Here is a 19,918-nt window from a genome sequence, read left to right as displayed (position 1 = left end):
CCCTAGAGTCACCTGCGGTTTCAGTTCCTGTCAAGGCTTCCATGGGGAAGGGGGGACAGCACCAGCTACAAGTGGAGCCTCAGAGCACACAGAGGCCTGGATTCCGACACAGAAACCTCTGGGAAATTATTTAATATATCTCATCCATCAGTTCCTTATCTATAGACTGGAGAGAATAGCAGTGCCCATCCCATAGGGCTGAAGGAAGGAACAAACAACAGGATGTGTGCTAAACCCTTAGAATAGGGCCCAGTACATCGTAACTACTCAATAAATGTGATGCCTCTGTTATCACCATCATCATCACCTGTCTTAAGAGTTCAAAGGCAGTGTTCTTGTATCTCCCCTGATCCACAGTCTGTTGGTCATCTGTGTTGACGTGGAGATGGGGAACCAAAAGCGACTCTTATTTACAACTATAAATTGTGTGTGTATATCTTTTATATTGGATCTAGCAAAATTAGGAAGATAGCGTCTCTGAGCTATCTTCAGATTTGCTGCAGCCGGGCATGAAATCTGGCTGCCCTCTGGCCAGCTGCCCCTCAGGATGCCTAGCAGAGTATGCCTGGGTGAGCCAATCACGGAAGCACCACAGGCTAGTCTCCATCTGCACGGCCACAACCGTGAACGGGTGGAACAGAAACATGAAGGAGAATCCTTCACAGCCAGGATTATTCACTCACTCATCAAACATCCCCTGTGTACCCACAGAATATGGTCTGGAGTGGAAACATCACAGTCCTGTCCTCCTGGAGTCCTTGGTCTCAGGAGGGCAAGAGGTCAGTAAACAGGAGGGCTATTATAGCCGAGATCTGTAGCCCTGGGCAGAGAGAACAGGACTTGGGGGAAGCACCAAGTAGCTAACTTGATGTGTAGGGGTGGCCAGGCCGGCAGAGATGACCTCTGGGGGCCAGAGGTTGCCAGGAGAATTCTACGTAACTATTCCAAGAACCCTGGGTCTTACCTAAATGCTTTCTGTGTTTAGTTAGTGACACAAATGTTTCTGGTTAAGAAAAGACAGTCCAGGGATGAGCTGAACATTCTATCTTCTGCTGCTGCTGCTAAATCACTTCAGTCGTGTCCGACTCTGTGCGACCCCATGGACTGCAGCCTACCAGGCTCCTCCGCCCATGGGATTTTCCAGGAAGAGTACTGGAGTGGGTTGCCATTGCCTTCTCTGATTCTATCCTCTGCTGCTGCTGCTAAGTCGGGTCAGTTGTGTCCGACTCTATGCAACCCCATAGACGGCAGCCCACCAGGCTCCGCATCCCTGGGATTCTCCAGACAAGAACACTGGAGAGGGTTGCCATTTCCTTTTCCAGTTCATGAAAGTGAAAAGTGAAAGTGAAGCCGCTCAGTCGTGTCCGACTCTTAGCGACTCCATGGACTGCAGCCCACCAGGCTCCTCCGTCCATGGGATTTTCCAGGCAAGAGTACTGGAGTGGGGTGCCATTGCCTTCTCCCTCTAGATATCCCAAATTCTGTTTTTATTTAACTTAGAGTATATCAGCTTGAACCCACAGAAAGAGTTCTAGGACTTTCACTTTTAATAATGGTTCCCCGGTGGCTCAGCGGTAAAGAATCTGCCTACAGTGCAGGATACTTGTAGCAGATGTGGGTTTGATCCCTGGGTTGGAAAGATCTCCTAGAGAAGGAAATGGTAACCCACTCCAGTATTCTTGCCTGGAAAATCCCAAGGATAGAGAAGCCTGGTGGGCTACGTCCATGAGGTCACTTTTCTGAGTGACTAACACAACAATAACATTAGAAATGGCTTTTTATAGTTTGACCCTTTCCTCCGGAAAATTACTGCTGTAAACACTGCAAATCGAGCTGTGTAGTAACACAAGCCCTAAACACATTTAAAATAAAGTTCCTTTTTAAAAAGACGCAATAGGACCGCAGCTGCATTCTGCCAGTCAGGAGAGGCAAACAACCCTAAGGCACCTATTATGATGATTACTTTTTATCTAGCAAATCAGTTAGTCGCTAAGGATAGCACAGCAAGTCAACTGTCTTTTAATTCTGCTGCATATCTTATAAATATGTTTGTTCATTAGGTAGTGCAAGCCATAGTCTTTGCCGTGTTTTTCCTCTTGCCTAAGCTGCTAAGAGAGCTCAAGGCTAAATTTATAGCATGACCATGGTCACATAATCATGCAAGGTTCTGGTATATGCGCTTCCACCTTCTTTTATAGGACTTCTGATGCATGAGGTCTAATTTCACAGTATGCCTATGCGTGGGTCTTACATTGGCAGAGAGTACGAGAATTGTAGGGTTACAACCTCTGGCCCAGGTTCTTCTTAAAGGACCTTTATTGCTTTAGCATCTGTGGAAGAAAGATGCTCTGGCAGTGTTAGGGACTTAACTCATCTCACTGGCCTGGGGACCCACACTTAGGCCCCCTTGGCCTTGCCTCCACGAGCCCCTCCTGTCCTCAGACCTCCCTCTGCCTGAGCTCTGGACACTCTGGCTCGAACTTCTGCCCTTAGCATGCTCTGCCTCTGCTCAGTTACTCGTGGGAGGGTCTAATGGGACAGGACCAGACATCGTAAAGGTGAACTCAATGCAGAGGGCAGAGAGTGGTATAGGGACATTTAGGGGGAAAAACGAAATTCTTAACCTTTAACCTGAAAACTTTCACAGGGGTTAAAGGCATTAGTGAAAAACTAAAAACAAGAAAGAAAATATTGGCCACAATGTCCCAGACCTTGGGATGGGTCTAACCTTCCTATGCAAGACCGGGGCTCGGTCACCTCCAAATTTCCAGCGTGCCCTGTATCACACCCAGTACACAGGAAGTGCTCAGTGAATGCCAAGCTGCTCTGGAAGCAGAGGACTCACCAGCGGGTCTCCTTCTGCGTCGCTGGGGGGCATCTGCTTGCTGGTTGACCCCTCCCGAGGCATGGAGTAGCCGTCGAAGCCAACATCCTCGGGTCGGAGCTGCAGGAGAGGGGGCCACTCGTGCTGCTGTGGGCTGGCTGCCCAAGGATAGGTGTCCATCACCCACTTGGCGGGATCCTCCCAGGGGGCCCGCCTTCCATACAGCTGGAAACAGACAAAGAAAGAACAGTCAGGAGATGGGTTGAGACCACTCTGCAGTCCTGGTTTTGCAGCTTTCTGAAAAACTCTCCAAATCCAGCATTAGGCTTCCCTTGATGGAGTAATTCCACTTGCAGAATTCTATCCTAAGGAAATCATCCAAGGTGCTAAGACCACAGGCAGTGTGACCCAGGAGTAAGAACGCCGGAGGCAGCCTGACCTAGGTCACCTTTCACCTCTGCCACTGGCTCACCGTGTCACCCTGAACTCTGAGCCTTGTGGATCCAACTTGAAAATCTGATTTGAAGCGTTTGCCCGTTTCCAGGGTATAAACACTCTCACTGTGGCCAGTCACTTATCAACGTGATGTCACCGAACGCGAAGCTTGAAAGAAGTGCTATTGTCCCACTGAAGAGGCCCCCCCACCGTGGCACACAGATGGGGGTGCTGGACATCAGGACCACAGGTGGAGGCCACAACGGCCCTGGCTCAATAAGACCCCATTTCCTGAAGGGAGTCTGACTCTCAGGGGCCCTCTGCAGAGGTACTGGTCACTTTCAGAACAGGAAATTGTTAAAGGGGCTCCATGTGAGTCCTGGGATTGCAACCATTTCTCCTCCCTCATGTATTTCTCAGAATTGTCCACGACAACCGATTTCCTCTTAAAGAAGAAATTAACACAAAATTGTGTAAGACCACTGCCATGCCTCCAAGCTCCTTTTCTTAAGTCAGAAATACCTAATAATACAATGACTTCAGTGACTTCTCCTGGCAATTACAAGCAATGTAGACACTCTTTAAAGAAACAAAAACCTAGGCTGCACCACTTTCCAAGGCTCGGCTTGGTACATCACCCAGACAGGCACTGTCTGTAGCCTTCCTCTTCAAGGCCACTCCTTCCACCACCCCTTAAAGCTCACTGCGCGCCAGGGATTACAAGAAACACTTGACAAATATCTTGTTTTACCACCACGTGACTCTGAGAGAAAGTATTACTACCCAAACAGGCTCCAGAAGGAGAGGAGGCAGAACTGGAATACGAGTCTGTCCAAGCGTGTGAACCACTGGAGCCTGAGCAGACGTGGCAAAGTTGTGCTCATAGCCAGGACAAGATGTGCCCACCCAGGACAGTGCCCCCTCTGTGGCTCTGGAAGGGCACCCCCTCTGTAGGGGACCATGGGGTACAAAGAACCAAAGCCTTCTGGACCACCACGGCTGCAGGGGGCTCAGGAGTGGAATTACATGTGGATCGTGGCCTGTCTGTCTGTCCTTCCAGGACTCTTACAGTTGAGGCAGGGGGGAGTGTGCCAAGAGAGGGCTGACAGTACAGCAGAGCTGAGCTCTGACCGCTAGAACCATGTCTTTCCCAGGTCAAAGGCAAACTAAGCTGGAAGGAACTGCGGTCACCTAAGCCAGCCCTTCTACTGGATGAAAAACTTCTTGGGATTTAAAGAGAAGAGCCAGTTGTAGAAGGTTTCAGAGCAGAGCTGGATTTAGAGCCAGGACCCCAGCATCCTTGTCTGAGCCTTTCCTTTCTCCACCCCTCCTGATTCACCACACTCTGAACCACTCGGTGGTATCAAGAGTCACGTGGCTCAGCCAAAACTGGCGCTGGGAGATGCAGGCCAGGTGTCTGCCTGACGAGGACATGTCACCTGGGCTGGACCTGCTGTCCCTCTGGCCATCGCACCACTACCAAGCCACCTCTGATCTCTCTAGGAAGCACCCGCCCTGCCCACACTGCAGACAGGCCCCCCGACCTCCCTTCATCCACAGCTGCCTCCTCCTCTGCTCGAGACACACAGCCTCCTGTGAGCTCATGGATCTCAGACACTAGGGCCCCTCCTGTCTGGCGCCCTCCAGCCCTGTCTACTGTGAAATCTTTCTTAACCTGGAGCAGTGGTGACTCCGAGGCTGGAGAATTCAGTCTGGCGCTCGAAGGTGATTCACAGTCTGTGCAGGAAGGGATCACATGAAGGTACATGTGCCCACATGTGCGGGTCAGGGAGGAAGGGAAACGCGAGCACCTGGGGATATTTAGAACTAAAGAAGTCTTGGCAGATTAGAAACATTCCTGCAACTCTCAGAAGCTTCGCCTTCCAAGGACTTTCCCCACAGAGCTCCGCTGACTTTCCCATGCTAGATTTCACATGTGGGAGGCTGAACCAAATGTCGTTTCTGACAGTGCCTGCTTCTGTCTCCATCCTCCAGGCTGAAGAGGAGATGCTCAGAGCTGCGGAATAACAGAGGCTAGAATCCAAGCTCAGCAAGTTCATAGAGAGTCTGGCCCCATGGCTTTTAAATTTTTGCCCTGCTCCCCAGACCATACTACTTGGTAGTTTGAGGAACTTTGTAGTTTTGCACAGCCAGGCTGAAAAAACTCTTCTGGTCCACACTCTTCAGGTTACAGTTGGGAAATCTGAGGTTTAGAGAAGAGAGGTCTACCCAGGGTCTCAGAGCAGGTTGGGTCATCTGATCAACGATCCCTGCTCTCCCCTCTTCCAGCAGGGGGACAGAGGTCTTTTGAATGACTCTGCAGGCTTCAGACACTTTGGCAAGTGTTTACATTGACAGCTCTAAAGGGGAACAGGGCTGGGGACTGAGTCATAAGACAAAAGCACTCTAGGAGCATCTAACGTCATTTGCAAGAACAAGGAGTATTTTTACAAGTCTCCCCACTTGCTGCTAGACATGTTCAAGTCCAAGTGATGAATGGCTGGGTAAGTACCGTGGCAAGCAAAGGATGTATCACAAAGTTCCTTGGTCTCACTGCAGAGCCCTGAGGCAGCTCTGGGAAATAGCAGACAGCTGTAAATACAAACAGACAGAAAGACAGACAGGACATTCACTTTCCCCAAGGCAGGGAGGAGCTTGGCATGACTACTGGGTCAGCAATAGAGATCCAAGACACTGGAAACTGAAACCTTAGCCACTGACTCGCTGATAAATCAGATACTGATTTATGACTCTCTGGATGCACATGTTTATCACACACGAGGGCATCAAGGTATAGATTGTGCAAGAACCTCCAAGCAATTGTGCACACATGCATACATATGCACGCACACTCACACACAGAATTTTATTGGGAAAAAAAGACTTAGGAGTCAAAACCTGCAACAATATCTAGTATCCACTAGGGGGCAATGCCATATCTCCTCTAGGCAAGGCAGTGCCCACTAGGGGCTGACTGGAAGCCCATGATTGCAGCGGGAGCTCTGCGCTGTCTACCACCACGGGCAGTCCTGCCTAAACCCAACCTTGGGATTTCACCCCTTCTCAGCATATGACCTTGGCCAAGGGCTTGCCTGCTTTGAAACACTGCACTCACCTCATGGCCACGCCACTCGTCTTGCAGGGTCAGGGAGGAGTAAATGGCCCATCAGTACCCAGCACACACTAAGCATGGGACTCAAGGTAACAAGCAGAGTGGGGACTTTTAAAATTTTTTTTTAAATAGGAGAATCTTTTTGCAAATGAAATCTTCATGTATAACTTCATGCTATGAAACAATACTTGGTTCCCTGAGCCACCTGAAGCATCTAGGTATAGAGCTGTCTCAGGACAGCCTGGAGAATCATAGAAGTAACCGAGGAGTCAGCTACGGGCTACGATGCTGACTCATCCACACCCCGGCAAGTGAACTGGGGAAGGGTCAGAAACTCCCGTGAGCCTTGGTTTCCTGCCTATAAGGTGCACATTGGGTTGTGAGAACTAAATGGGATCATGTCTGTCGGGCCCCTGGCACAGTGTCTGGCAGGCAGAGGCTACTCAATAAATCTTAGCAAACTTTCCTTCAAAACTAGAGACACGAAGAACAATCCAAAGTTCCTCATGAATCCTGCAGATTCTATGGGGTCTCCTGGACTAAAGGATGGCACAAAGTCACAGGTTTGGGACAGGAGGGCTCACTTTTGAGCAACATGGTATAACGCTAACTCTGGCTGCCTCCCCTGGTTATGTTCACGTTCTTGCAAGACGGTCCTTCAAACGACCTCACAGCATAAGGAGCGGATGACTTCTCTTGCCTCACAGGGAACCGGTGGGTCTCCTGAGGTGGTGGCATGTTTCTGTTCCTTGTCCTAAATGGGCTCTTTCACAGCTATCCTGAAGCCCTTTCACCTGCAGACTCTTTGATCTTTGTAGGAAAGAAAACTAGTGCCCTTATAACCAACTCATCAGCAACCTCTCCAGGATAGGCAGGGAAGATCTCACTGTGCTTTTATAGCTGTGCCCACAAGGCCTTCTCTGAAGCTGAGGTCCAAGCCGCAAGGCGTTAGCACCATCCAGCCTTGGTGAGGACCAATGAGGGGCCTCCAACTTATAGCTCAGACCGGGCTTCCGCCTCCCCGTTAGCGCCTCTTTCAGCAGGAAACCTTTACTCAACAGCTCCATGAGTTTTTCCAAGCATACTCTAGGTCCTGCACCAGAGGATATATTTGGGCAAAGAAGCAAAGGGGAGAAGTAGGTGGTGAGGCAGAAATAGAAGGAAACTGCTTCTCCCTCTGCTGCAGTTCCTTCTGCTTCTTTCCAGCAGTGTGACTTTCCCAGAGGTACCTGCCTACTATAGTCCCTGGAAGCCCCTGATGGGAGCAGAGAGAGGAATGACAAAGACTAAGATTCCTGCAGGGGTGGGGAATACTTCCACTGGCCCCCAAAAACAGGAGTGACGGGGTGGCTGTTTGGGTTTGTGGTCCTAACAAATCCATTTGAGTAAAGAATACATGATGGTTACTTAACCCAGGCCAGGGAATTTATCTACCTAGAGAGATTCCACTGCACAGATCTGAAATCTTACTTTTTTTCCCCCCATAAAATCCACCTTCAACAAAATAGAAATGTTGCCATCAATGGGAGAAATAGCTGAAGGGAATACAAACTTTTAGTTGTGAAGTAAATAACTGTAGTCAATAATATGGTAATTACTCTGCATAGTGACAGATGGAAATGAGATTTACCATGGTGTAATTTCATAATGCATAAAAATATCAAATCACCATGTTGTAAACTTGAAATGAATATATATGTCAATTACAATTTTAAAACAATAAAAAATGCTGCCATTGTTTAATAATCTTCAAACACTGGAAACTGACTTGGGACTGCTTAAGGAACTGCCTCATTTCTTGCTACCCTCTGCCTTCACAATCACTTGAATTTGTAGCCTACATGCTCCAGGCCAATGAAATACCCATGACCAGAGGCACACCATCTTCTTTTTCGAGCTCTGGCTGTCCTGAGTGTCTCTGGAGACCATCAGTGCTGTGACATGTTACAGGGATACAATGCAAATGAACTTTTGCCAGGCTCAGCTAAATATACATAAATGACAAACCCCAGTAAAGTGTGCCATCACCCACATGCATGGAGGTGTGCAAGTCCTATGTGCACCATCACACATGCACACGTGGGTGTACACACAGCACCATCCCCCGAAACGGGTCCTTTAACAGAGCACGTGTCTCCCACTGTCCAGTACCAAGCAAACACAGCCCTTAGAAACCCGGCTGCTAAGCTGGTTTCTAGATTACTCAGCTGTGTATGATGACTGCTAATTCCTCTGAGTGGTCCTGAAAGCTGACAACCTTCTCAGGATACCTCCAGACTCGACAATAAAACTACCGCAAACTCCGATTTACCGCTAAGCCCCTAGCATTAACCCCTGGGCTGAGTGAGAAGCGCAGGGTCCGGGCTTTCCAGCTGCAACCAGGCAGGAGGGATGGACAGTCACATGGGTACCAGGGTCATCTATCTATGAGGGGTCCTGGTGTCGGGCAGAGAACGCCAAATCCTAGATTCTTAAAGTTTCACTTCCTGACCTTGGGGCAAGTCACTTATTCACTCTGACTCATAATTTTCTCTTAAAAACTGGAGATTAAAACAAAACACAATAAAACAACTTTGCCCAAGCCCCAGGATAAATGCTGAGCATGAACCAAACAGCAGATATGAGACTACTTAAGCAAACTGTGAAGTGCGACACATTTCATTTCTGTGCACTCAGGACGCTGAGCACTTGCTGGCCATGATGTCGCTGAACCCTGGTGACACTCTTTGCGGCGGAATGTGATTGCTCTCTCTTCCGTGGATGAGGGCACTGTGGCACAGAGAGGCTGGATGTCTTGCTTAGGGTCACACAGCTAACAATGGCAGAGCCAGGGTTTGCAGCCCAGTGCGTCCTACGGTGCTTGAGGATGGCCTCACAGCGCCACCTCACATCAGTCAGTTTTTGGTCGGGGGGAGATAAAGACGAGAGTGCTGGTCACGAGAACAGTCCCTGGAATGGAGGAGGTCAGCGGGCAGTGTGCTCTCACCTGGAGTCCTTCTCTGACGGCTTCCAGGAGGTAGGGGATGATTGAGTAGTTCCACAGGTCGGTGAACCACACCCTGGAACCATCCACATCGATGGGACACGATAGGAAGAGCCGGGGGCCTGGGGACCATAGAAAATATCAGTCAAATTGAAATGGATGGGGAGCAGGAGAAGCCAGCCCAAGCACCCCTCACAGGAGGGACCCTGCATTTTCTGAGTGATAGCAGAAATACCAGCTGCCACAGGGTGGGCCCTTGGGCTCTCTAACCCTACCCTGGGATCTCGGTCCTGGTGGGAATCACCCCAGCGGAAGGGGAGACTTTCTGGAGAAATACGGTCATTGTGGTATTGTCTAACCTTTGAAAATGAAAGCACGGTAGATGTCCATGAGAATAGGAATGATTAAGGAAGTGATGGCATACCCACATCTGACTATATTACAAAATAATTATTTGATCTAATTATTTTGGAGACCAACAAAGAATACTCATGAGACAATGTGAAATGGAAAATGAAAAGAACGCACTGTATGTACACTATGATTGCAACTACATAAAACATGTATGGACAAGGACAGAAAAAATAAGCTCAAATTACAATGATGATGTCAGGATGGTGGGATGACCAGTGATTTTTGTTTTTTCTTTTCTCTGAAGCCTAAGCTTCGGGTATGTTAATAACATTATTCATAAAGCAAAGCCAATCCTACGGGGTGGTTTCCATCTGGGGGAGCCCCGGGGTGGGGGCCCCTCACCTAGCCTAAAAGTTTACACCAGCCTAGAGCTGGACACTTCTCTCTGCCTCTCATCAGTGCAGAGAAGGGCAGAGACACAGTCCCAGGATGTGGGTGACTGACAGTTTGGGGTCTGTGTAGGCTGTGGCTCTCCTATGTCCCCTTCTCCATCTGTGTGGCCGGTGAGCGTCCAGCTGCCAGGGCCCAGGGCCAGCCATCCGAGGAGGCCAGGGCTCCAAGAGCAGCAGTTCCGGCCCCAGCCTGCCCGCCTGCCCTCCCCCTACCTATGGTGACGTCCGAGGAGCTGTGCGCCTCCAGGAAGCGGTTGAGGTGATGCCAGACCTTGGGAATCCAGTCGATGATTTTCACCAGCTCCATGTTCCGCATCCGCCCACTGATCTCTGTCTCCATGAGCTTCCGCCGCAGGAACCGGCCCAGGAAACCCTTCACGGGCTCCGTGTGGTTGGCACAAAGCACCCACCTGGAAGGAGTCACAAATTTTCCTTGATGAAGCCCATGGTCAACTTCATGAATCAAAGCTCATTAGAACTGGAAGGTGAATATGCTAATACTGAAATTGGACTCTTCTGAACGCTGCACATATACATTTTTATTTATTTTTAGTTTATTTTTTAATTGAAGGATAATTGCCTTACAGAATTTTGTCGTTTTCTGCCAATTATCAACATGGATCAGCCACAGGTCTATTCCCAGGTCCCCTCCCTCCTGAACCTCCCTCCCATATCCCTCCCCATCCCACCCCTTTAGGCTGTCACAGAGCTCTGGTTTGAGTTCCCTGAGTCATGCTGCAAATTCCCACTGGCTCTCCAGTTTACATATGATAATGTTAAGTTTCCATGTTACTCTCTTCGTACCTCTTACCCTCTCTGTGGCATGTGGGATCTTAGTTCCCTGACCAAGGGTCAAACCCATGTCCCCTGCAGTGAAAGTGCAAAATCTTAAGCACTGAACCACCAGGGAAGTCCCCACTGTATGTATATTAACTCACAATTCCTCACAGCAACCCCACGCTATAGATATGACCACTACCCATCTTACAGATAGAAATTCCAAGGGACAGATGGAAAATCTCACTTGTCCAAGATCAAACAGCTAGTCAACAATCTTAGAAGAAGAGCGAAGATTAGAAGCAAGACAGTCCAACTGCAGAGGCTGAGCTCTGACCACTTAGCTAACTGCCTCCTGTGCTGTGCTGGGCCCTGTGCAGGGCTGTGGGGCTGTAACCAATGACAGAGACACAGTCCCTGTTCCCCAGGAGCTCACGGTCTAGCAGAGGAGCAAGAAAAGAAATGAGACCTGACGGAACCTGGGGAGTCAGGGAAGGCTCCTCAGAGCAGGGGACGTCTGAGCTGAGACCAGAGGGGGAGGCTGGAGCAGCTCCATGAGGCAAGGCAGGAACAGAGGTCGAGCAGGCGTTGGGGTGGGGGGTGGGTGGAGGGCACGTTGCAGCATCGGCAGCGGCGTGAACAGCATGGGGCGTCTGGGGAAACTGCCAGAAGGCCAGTGTAACCAGAGTTTAGACTTGACCTGCCAACGCAAAGGGGCTTGGATTTTGCTCTGGGGAGCCATTCAAAGACTTCCTGCATTAGGGTTTAGGGTCAGGTTTGAATTCTAGAATGCTCACTCTGGCTGTCACTGATGTAGGGGATGGCCTGCAGGTGGCCCAAGCTCCAGGTAGGCATACTTGTTAGAAAATGACTAAAACAGTGTGCTGGGAGACGCGTGGCAGTGACAGGGGAAGGAGGAGGGGCAGGCGGGGAGAGAATGATCTCGAGAGACACTCAAGAGAATGGACAAGACCAGGATATCCTGGATGCAGAGACAAGCCATGATCCTAGTGACCTGAAGGAGTTGGCATTTCTCAGATAATTACAATTCAGGTCTGCTTTCAACAGAAATGTCAGCTGAGTGGCCATGAAAATGATCCAGGGGAGGGGGTCTCAACCCGGGTGATAGCTGTTCAACCTCATCTAAGGGTCCAGGCAGGAGAGGAGCATACGGAGCCAGCTAGGCAAAGGGCATTTTGCAGTGGCAAAGGCAAGCAGACACAGCTGAGCATAACAGACCTCCCACCATGTAGCAGTGGGGAGCAGCTCAGGACAGGGCTGGGGCAAAGGGTTCCCAGTGGCTGGAGCTTGAAGGCCAGAGACCCCGCACAGTGGAGACACTCTAAAGAGCTCTCACTGCTCTGTGTCACTTGGGACAGAGAGATGAGCCACTGGTGACATGCAGTCCACCTGCCTACAGCCTCTGAGTAGAGCCATCTCCTGGGTACCAACCGCTACCCCAGGACATAGCATCCAAGAGATCTGGGTTCTGCCAGTGACTGGCTGTTATGACCTCCTCAACAAGTCACCTAATCTCCCCATTTGTAAACTTAGAAGGATAAATTTAATGACTTGAGGCTTTTGTGAGAGTCAAGTGAACTAAGCTGGGAAAACTGAGCATGGTTCCAGGCACGTAACAGGTACTCGAAAAGGGATACCTTACCTGAAGTTGTGATGAAGCTGCAGGTTGGGCGTAGAAGAGGTAGCCTGGTTCATCGTGCCAATTATGTAAGGACTGTGGGGGAAATGAAGGACGACAGAGCTGGAGAAGAGGGTCCCTGTGCACCTAAGCACATGGCTACTGGCTGGTGTCAGCCCCTCCCACAAGCCCCTCCCCACGCCACGTGAATGCACTGCTCTCCCAGGGGGCGGAGACGTCCGGAGCCGCCTTTACCATTTGTGGTCCTTGCAGTTGAGCAGCCCGTTGAAGATCTCGCCCAGGGAGCTGACATGATGCAGATTGTCCAGGATGATGACGAGAGGCATGTCCATGGCGTTGTTCTCGCTGGCACACTGGTCGGCGAGGTTGGACAGGTACTGGCGCAATTCCTGTGGAGGCCAGCGGAGTTGGGGGAAGGAGCCCATGAACGCCCTCAGGAAGATGCTCGTGCTTGGGGCGTCACCTGGGCAGGTACGGCAGAGGGGCCCTTCCTGAGGCTACTTGGGGATCATGTGCTGATCCCCAAGGCACTCCAAGGCCTCAGTCTGGGTGCAGAGGAGTGCAGGCTGGCGAAGTCTCAGCTCTGCCTTCTGGAATTCTCCAGGCAACAGGAAACCTGGCAAGAGCAGGCACTGTGAGGGTGCCCAGGCATGGTTCTGTACATGATCTATCACTCTCTGGAAGGGCTGCCCCTTTTCTCGATGTTTCTTACTATGCCAACCTCCCAGGAGGCTCCTGAGGGCAGGTGCCTCATACATCTTTGTACACTCACAGTACCACCTGAGAGCCGCTTAAAAGTCCTTGATGAGTCAACACAGCAAAGGATGCCTCCCCGCCATGATCAGTGTTGGGGCAGACAGACAATGAACAGGTGCAGGGGAGGCCGTCTCCGTGCACAGGGGGTCTCGAAAGGTCTGGGTGAGAGGGCATGCTTTGGTCTTCACTGTGGAGAATGGGCAGGGCAGTGTCTGGAGCTGGGAGGAGAACACAGCCCAGCTCAGCTGGAGCGAGGGGTACGTCAGAAAAGGAAGAAAAAGAAGAACGTGTGATGGGAAAAGGCCAAAACAGTGAGCTAACGACCAGCCACTGAAACCAGAACCACTATCTGACGGTGTCAGTGTCAGTGACAATGGGCATGGCCGAGCGCCAGGCATGGCTTGGGGCCTCACACACACAAACTCCTGTGGGTGGGTGCTGTGACCGTCTCCGTGCTATAGATGGGAAGCTGAGGCATCCCGCAGTCAAGTGACCCGCCTGAGACAGCACAGAGGCTGGGTAGCAGGGTTGGGCCTCCCTTTTAAGTCAAAATGTGGCTTTCAGCAATAGAAGAAGCCCAGTTTTCAAAGTTACTAGCTATTTTCCCTTCTTTTAGCTTTTCCCCATCATGGGTCCTTGGCCTCAGGCACCTGACAAGGACAGGCTCCTGAGGCTGGGAGCCATCCCTCCCTTATTCAGGCTTACTGGGCACAGCTGAGACTGGCCGAGGGGAGACAGTGGGCGCTGAAATCAAGCCTGGCCTGACAGCCCCAGCCATGTGCCTGGGATCCTCTCTCGCTGGTCCCAGGAGAGGGTGCCGTCCCTGAGCTTATTCTCAGAGGGTCTTGGTTCAGGGGGCTCTGACCACTTCCCTTAGCCCTGACCTTGTATCCACGTCACTTTGGAAACTTCTGAAAGGTATGGAGTTCAGCCCCACACAACCCACTGAAACAGAACGTCTAGGCATTGCATCTTCAAGGATGCCAAGTGATTCTTAAGGTGGAAGAGTCACTTCCGATTCACCTCTGATCCCCCAGCCCCTTTGCACAGAGGCAGTCAGAGTGAAACACCCAGCAACAACCACTGCACGGACAATGAACAGGGTTGAGAAGACACCTCACAACCCTAAGCTGGGACTAAGGCAGACGGTCCAGGCATTTCCACTGCTCCCCGAGAGGCAGAACCAAGCCTATTTGTTGACTCTGGGGTTTCAGACATCGACTTGAGCTCCAGTCCACTGCTCAGTACCATATGAGTAGCCTTAGGTACATGGCCATCGGCCTCAAGCCTCAGTTTCCTCCTCTGTAAAATGGGATCATGAAGGTACCTACTTCCTTGAAGGTCCTGCTGTGGGGAGACCCCTTACAGGGGCAAGCCATCTGTAAACGACAGCTGTTGTTAGCATTGTTATTGCTGCTCCACAAAAGGAGCTTTCATTTTGGAAAAACAGGAGAATCTAACAGGCATGTGATGAATTCTCGGTAAACTGAAATGGAAGCATCTGGGTTAAAGAACTTAAAGAACTACCAGCTTTGAGCACCATGCCCAACTCATAGTAGGGAAGTAAGAAAGAAACTATTGGGTTGGGCAAAAAATTCATTTCGGTTTTTCCATAAAACCCAAAATGTACAGAAAACCTGAATGAATTTTTTGGCCAACCCAATACATCACCTTACAAGTGAACTTTCTCGCTGGCAAGTTTGGGGTCAGAGCCTTCCTTTCCGCTAGATCCATTCTGCCCTCCTTCCCCAGGCTTTTATAACCAGCAGAGGTGAGCACCAGAGGAAATGCTGCTTTGCCGTCAGAGTGGTGGTGGCCTCAGTAGTTCTGAAAGGGCTAAGCAGCAGCCTCCGAACGACCTCCTCACCTTGCTGGACTTGTGGTCCACATTGAAAGTGGCGATGACCCCGTCGGTCAGCTCCCGCCCCTCCCGGAGCACCAGGTACTCTGACAGCCGGTTGGCCAGGTAGGTTTTCCCGGTGCCACTGGGCCCCGAGAGGATGATCCGCCGGTGCTCCACCAGCAGGGACACGTAGCGCTGCAGGATGGGCTTGGGAATCAGGGACTCGAACACCAGCGAGTCCAGGCTGTTTTCCGCGAGCCCTGTGTTTGAGAGAGACAGGAAGTGTTCACAGCCTGGCAGAGAGGGTGGCTCTCTGTGCCCACCAAAACCCCAGGCTTTCCCTTTTCTGGGCAGCCTCCTCTTCAGAGACCCCCGCCCACCCAGTGACACTGCAGGCTTCCTGCTCACCAGCAGTCTGTACCCTGGCCCCTGGCTGGGCTGATGGTTCCAGAATCAGGTTTGCCTTTCGTATCTGGACACTCGGTTCTCATCTGTCCTCTGCAGAATTCCTAAGACTCTGGGCTTGGATTGTCGGGATTTACCGTTAGCGGTGGTGCTCGCTCAGATCTATCGTGAATCTCCCATGTTTACTTTGACCCTTTGGGCTGCCTCTTCACCCTGTTTCTTTCCTGCGTGCCAGGTGTCCCTGCTGCCCACACTGAGATACACCACGAAGGTATCAACATCTTTATTATTAAAATGAGGAAAAATGCAAGCACGGACCATTTGATTTGGGGATGTAAATACTGGCAGACCTACTCTGAGCCTCTCCACAACATGAGGATCATCTTTCCCCCTCCTCTCTTGGAATAACTTCATTACTCAGGGCCACTGACTTTCTAAGAGCTGTTTTCTTGATATTATTCTTGAGAGAGGATCCAGCCAACGTTACTTGTCCAGAACCTAAGGTAATTCTATTAAAAAAGCACCTCAACTTTCAATGACTGAGTCAAAGATCTCTCTTGGTAAATGTTGCATTGCACTTGAAAATATCTGTCGGTTATTTTCAAATATCTTTTGATACTGATTTCTAACATAATTCTACAGGGATTATGTAATTCTTTTTTTTTGCCTTTTTAAATTGGAGGCTAATTATTTTACAATATTATATTGGTTGGTTTTGCCATACATTGTGTAATTCTATAAGAGAACAGATTCTGTGTGATTTCAATACCTTTAGACCATGACATTTTTGCACCTCGTTTTATATGTCCCTAGATACATTCCATTGTTTCCTGGTTTACAGTTTATGGGAACTTGAATAGAATTTATATCCTGCTGCTGTGTGAAAACTGTGTAAATCTTGATTATGTTGAATTGGTTCATAGTGCTTTTCAAGTCTACTGTATCCTTCTACTTTTCTGCCTATTCATCCTATTAATTTTTGAAAGTTTGATATTGAAACTCCAACAAAAAAACTCAATTTATCTGATTAAAAAATAATTGTAATATAATAGAACTACATATAACTTTGTTCTATATTTTCCAAGTCTCCTGTAAATGTGTTATCATACTTTTATAATTAATTTTTTTTTAAAGTACCTCAAGAAAACAGTATATATAGGCAAAAAATAAATTGAAAGGAACTTATTCTGTTTTATAATAGCATTTTTCCAGCTACATAATTAATTCACTACAAACAGATCCCTATAATGCAATTATATGCTTGTTTCCAATCCTTCTCAACCAAGGATAGCAGCTAAATGCAGTGACTATTCTAGAACTGGCTTCCCTGGTGGCTCAGTGGTAAAGAATCCACCTGCAATGCAGGAGACGCAAGAGATGTCAGCTCGATCCCTGGGCTGGGAAGATCCCCTGGAGAAGGAAATGGCAACCCACTCCAGTATTCATTTTTTACTCCAGTATTCTGGCTCGGAGAAATCCCATGGATAGAAGAGCCTGGTGGGCTACAGTCCATGGGGTTTCAAATAGAGCTGGACACAACTTAGAGACAAAACAAAAAACAAATCACCCTGATGAAGGATCCCAAATGACATCTGGGTACAGGTCTAAAACCTTCCTAATAAAACTGGTCTCAATAGAGCCTACATTGGCTCAAAGCTCGATGCAAAGTATGGGGGCAGGGGTGGGGTCTCCTGTCTAAACTTAACAACAGACACAGGGCACGGATTAAAACACACTGAAACCCCTCTCTCTGCTCTCCGGTGCTGTCCCAGCCTCTTGCCATAAACTCCACGGGAGTGAGTATTTTGCAGACGAACTCACTGCAGAGCACACAGAACCACAGGCCCTGCCCCAGTGCCACTGAAGTGAATCATCTGCGGCTCACTCATCTCTTTCAGCTCAAATCCTCTGGTGGTTTTTAGTGCGTTGAAGGCCTAAGTGTCAGGCACTACAGGGAAACACAGAAGAGTCAGGTATCACTTAAAAACAAACCCAAGCTGACCCCTGGAGATGTTGAAACAACCTCATGTGCGGACAGCAGCACCAGCTGCAACTCCATGGTGGGGTGGCCCGTTTGGGAGGCAGATAATCCTGCTACTGTTTCTATAGAGGTCTGGTCTGATCTAAGTAACGGGTCATTCCTTTTACCTGTCAGCATTTCCAGTGTTCACCTGCTTGCCAGCGTGGATGAATGGCAATTTAAGGTCATGGCGTATCAGGCTTTCCTTAAAGGGTTCTCGGGGTGGACAGCTGTTGTTAGGGTGTGCCTGGCAGCCCTCCCTCCTCTCCTTGAAATGGGGCTCTTCTTTCTTGTAGGGAGTTCATTCCAGCTGTCCAAGCAGGGCTGACCAGCACCTGCATCTACCAAAGGTGGGCGTGTGTGACCGGGCTGAGCCAAAGCCTCTCCCTGGTCCCTGTGACTGGTTTGGTAATGTGATGAGTATTTGATTCACAGTGGGCCAGAATCCCAGGTAGTGTTAGTGGTAAGGAATCTGCCTGCCAATGCAGGAGACGTTAAGAGATGCAGTTTCAATTACTGGGTTGGGAAGATTCCCTGGAGGAGGGTGTGCCTACCCACTACAGTATTCTTGCCTGGAGAATCCCATGGACAGAGGAGCCTGGTGGGTTACAGTTCATGGGATTGCAAAGAGTTGGACATGACTAAGTGTCTTAGCCTGCACACACGGGCCAGAATCACCCCTAAGAATTTCCTGTTACGCTTGTCCTCTTTTAAAAGCTTCCTAAGCTTAGAAGAATGAGTCAGGGCCATTGATCAGCCATGTGCAGAAAACTCAGTAAATAAGCAAAGCTGAGGTAAGCCTGGTCCTGACGGCATTGCTGGAGCTCTTGGTTCCACCTGTGCTTAAAGTCCATGCCTAGATTTTCCAAGTACCTTAGCCTGTGTGTTTCCTTTTGGCTAAAGCTAGTTTTGAGTAGGTTTCTGTCACCTGCAGCCCAAGGCCACAATTGTGGAATGAATGCTAACAAATAAGGCTGTGTATGTGGCTCAAACACAGCTGCTTATCACCAGAGAAGCAAGACCTTCCTTCCTATTGATGAAGAATGCTAGGTGCTTCGGAAAACCTCCCAACCAACAAAGTTTGCATCAAACAGCCCCCAAACTACAGTCAAAATCAATGCCTTCTGGGGAAGATATAAGATGCTGTGAAGGTTGAGCTTAGAACAGTGTTTAGCAATCTCTTCTTTAGGTGGTTCATAAAACATAGGAAAAAGGGGTTTTGCAGTCATATGCATTTGTATAAGATTGGATCATTCAGCCTTTTCAACAGTTAAGAGTCAGGACATTAAAGTGTTAAGTGTTAGTCAGTCGTGTCCAACTCCTTGCAGCCCTATAGACTGTAGCCTACCAGGCTCTTCTGTCCATGGAATTTTCCAGGCAAGAATACTGGAGTGGATAGCCACTTCCTTCTCCAGGGGATCTTCCCAACCCAGGGATAGAACCTGGGTCTCCTCCATTGCAGGCAGATTCTTAACTGTTTCAGCCACCAGGGAAGCCCCAGGACGTTAAAGGACAGAGGCTTTAGAGAACCTATATGCTCCTGTTGCCCACCCCCAAACTCAGATGGGAATAATGATCATGAAATTTTCCCCCCCAAATACTCTGTGAGTCTAAAGTTCCAGAAAATACACTTTGGCTTGAGGTGTAGCCTCTCTGGGTGATGAGGCAATCAGAGGCTTTAGTAGCATCTTGCGTGGGCAGGAGGTTCAGTGTTTCTTCGGGCTGTTCTGAGCAACTTCTCCCTGGCCACATTGCACTGTGGTCTCCCATCTGTAGGATGGGACTGTGTCCAAGGCTTGCCAGCAAGAGTAACTCACAGGTATCAGCAGAACCCCATTTCAACATTAAGATTCCATTATCTCAGAGTCTTAAGGCTAATGGGACCTCTTGTTATGTAATTTCAGCAGTAAACTAAAATTGTGTTTCCAATGGTGGTTGAAAACGGTGAAGACTGTTGCTTAGGTAAGTGTAACTGTGGTGGCAGGGGAAAAAAAAAAACAACAACAACCCACATTCACACACACAGATGAAATCCTGGCCACTGGTTTCTGTGCCAAGTCACAGAACAAAAAGTGAAATTCTGGAAGCTCCCCCTCTGCGAGCAGCCGGATTACCTTTGACCGCCACGGAGATGGTCGTGTTCTCCCCCACCAGGTAGCCGCAGGGAAGCAGCTCGGGGGTCTCGGAGGTGTTGCTGCGCTTGACATCCCCAATGCTGTAGCCAAGGACGCTGTCCGAGTTCAGCCCCAGCTGACTCACTGGGTCAATGTGAATGATGTACTCCTAGAAAAATTCAA

General features: G+C 49.4%; 1 protein-coding gene across 7 annotated transcripts in view; it reads right to left on the bottom strand.

Annotated features, from left to right (window-relative positions):
* The window catches only part of NAV2 (neuron navigator 2), a 429,204-nt gene that overhangs the window by 3,815 nt on the left and 405,471 nt on the right, over positions 1-19,918 (bottom strand). For all 7 annotated transcript variants that reach the window (XM_055416029.2, XM_055416030.2, XM_055416032.2 and 4 more), the window contains 7 exons: positions 19,736-19,904; positions 15,221-15,456; positions 12,832-12,986; positions 12,601-12,672; positions 10,374-10,570; positions 9,358-9,476; positions 2,846-3,049 (listed from right to left, as the gene is read on the bottom strand). In XM_055416029.2, coding sequence (XP_055272004.2) covers positions 2,846-3,049; positions 9,358-9,476; positions 10,374-10,570; positions 12,601-12,672; positions 12,832-12,986; positions 15,221-15,456; positions 19,736-19,904 — 1,152 coding nt within the window. The remainder of the gene's footprint in view (positions 1-2,845; positions 3,050-9,357; positions 9,477-10,373; positions 10,571-12,600; positions 12,673-12,831; positions 12,987-15,220; positions 15,457-19,735; positions 19,905-19,918) is intronic.

Source organism: Moschus berezovskii, chromosome 25 (genome assembly GCF_049115385.1).
Source record: "Moschus berezovskii isolate FMDL1 chromosome 25, NW_MosBer_1.0, whole genome shotgun sequence".
Lineage (NCBI taxonomy): Eukaryota > Metazoa > Chordata > Mammalia > Artiodactyla > Moschidae > Moschus > Moschus berezovskii.
This window is presented reverse-complemented; position numbering and strand designations above follow the sequence as displayed.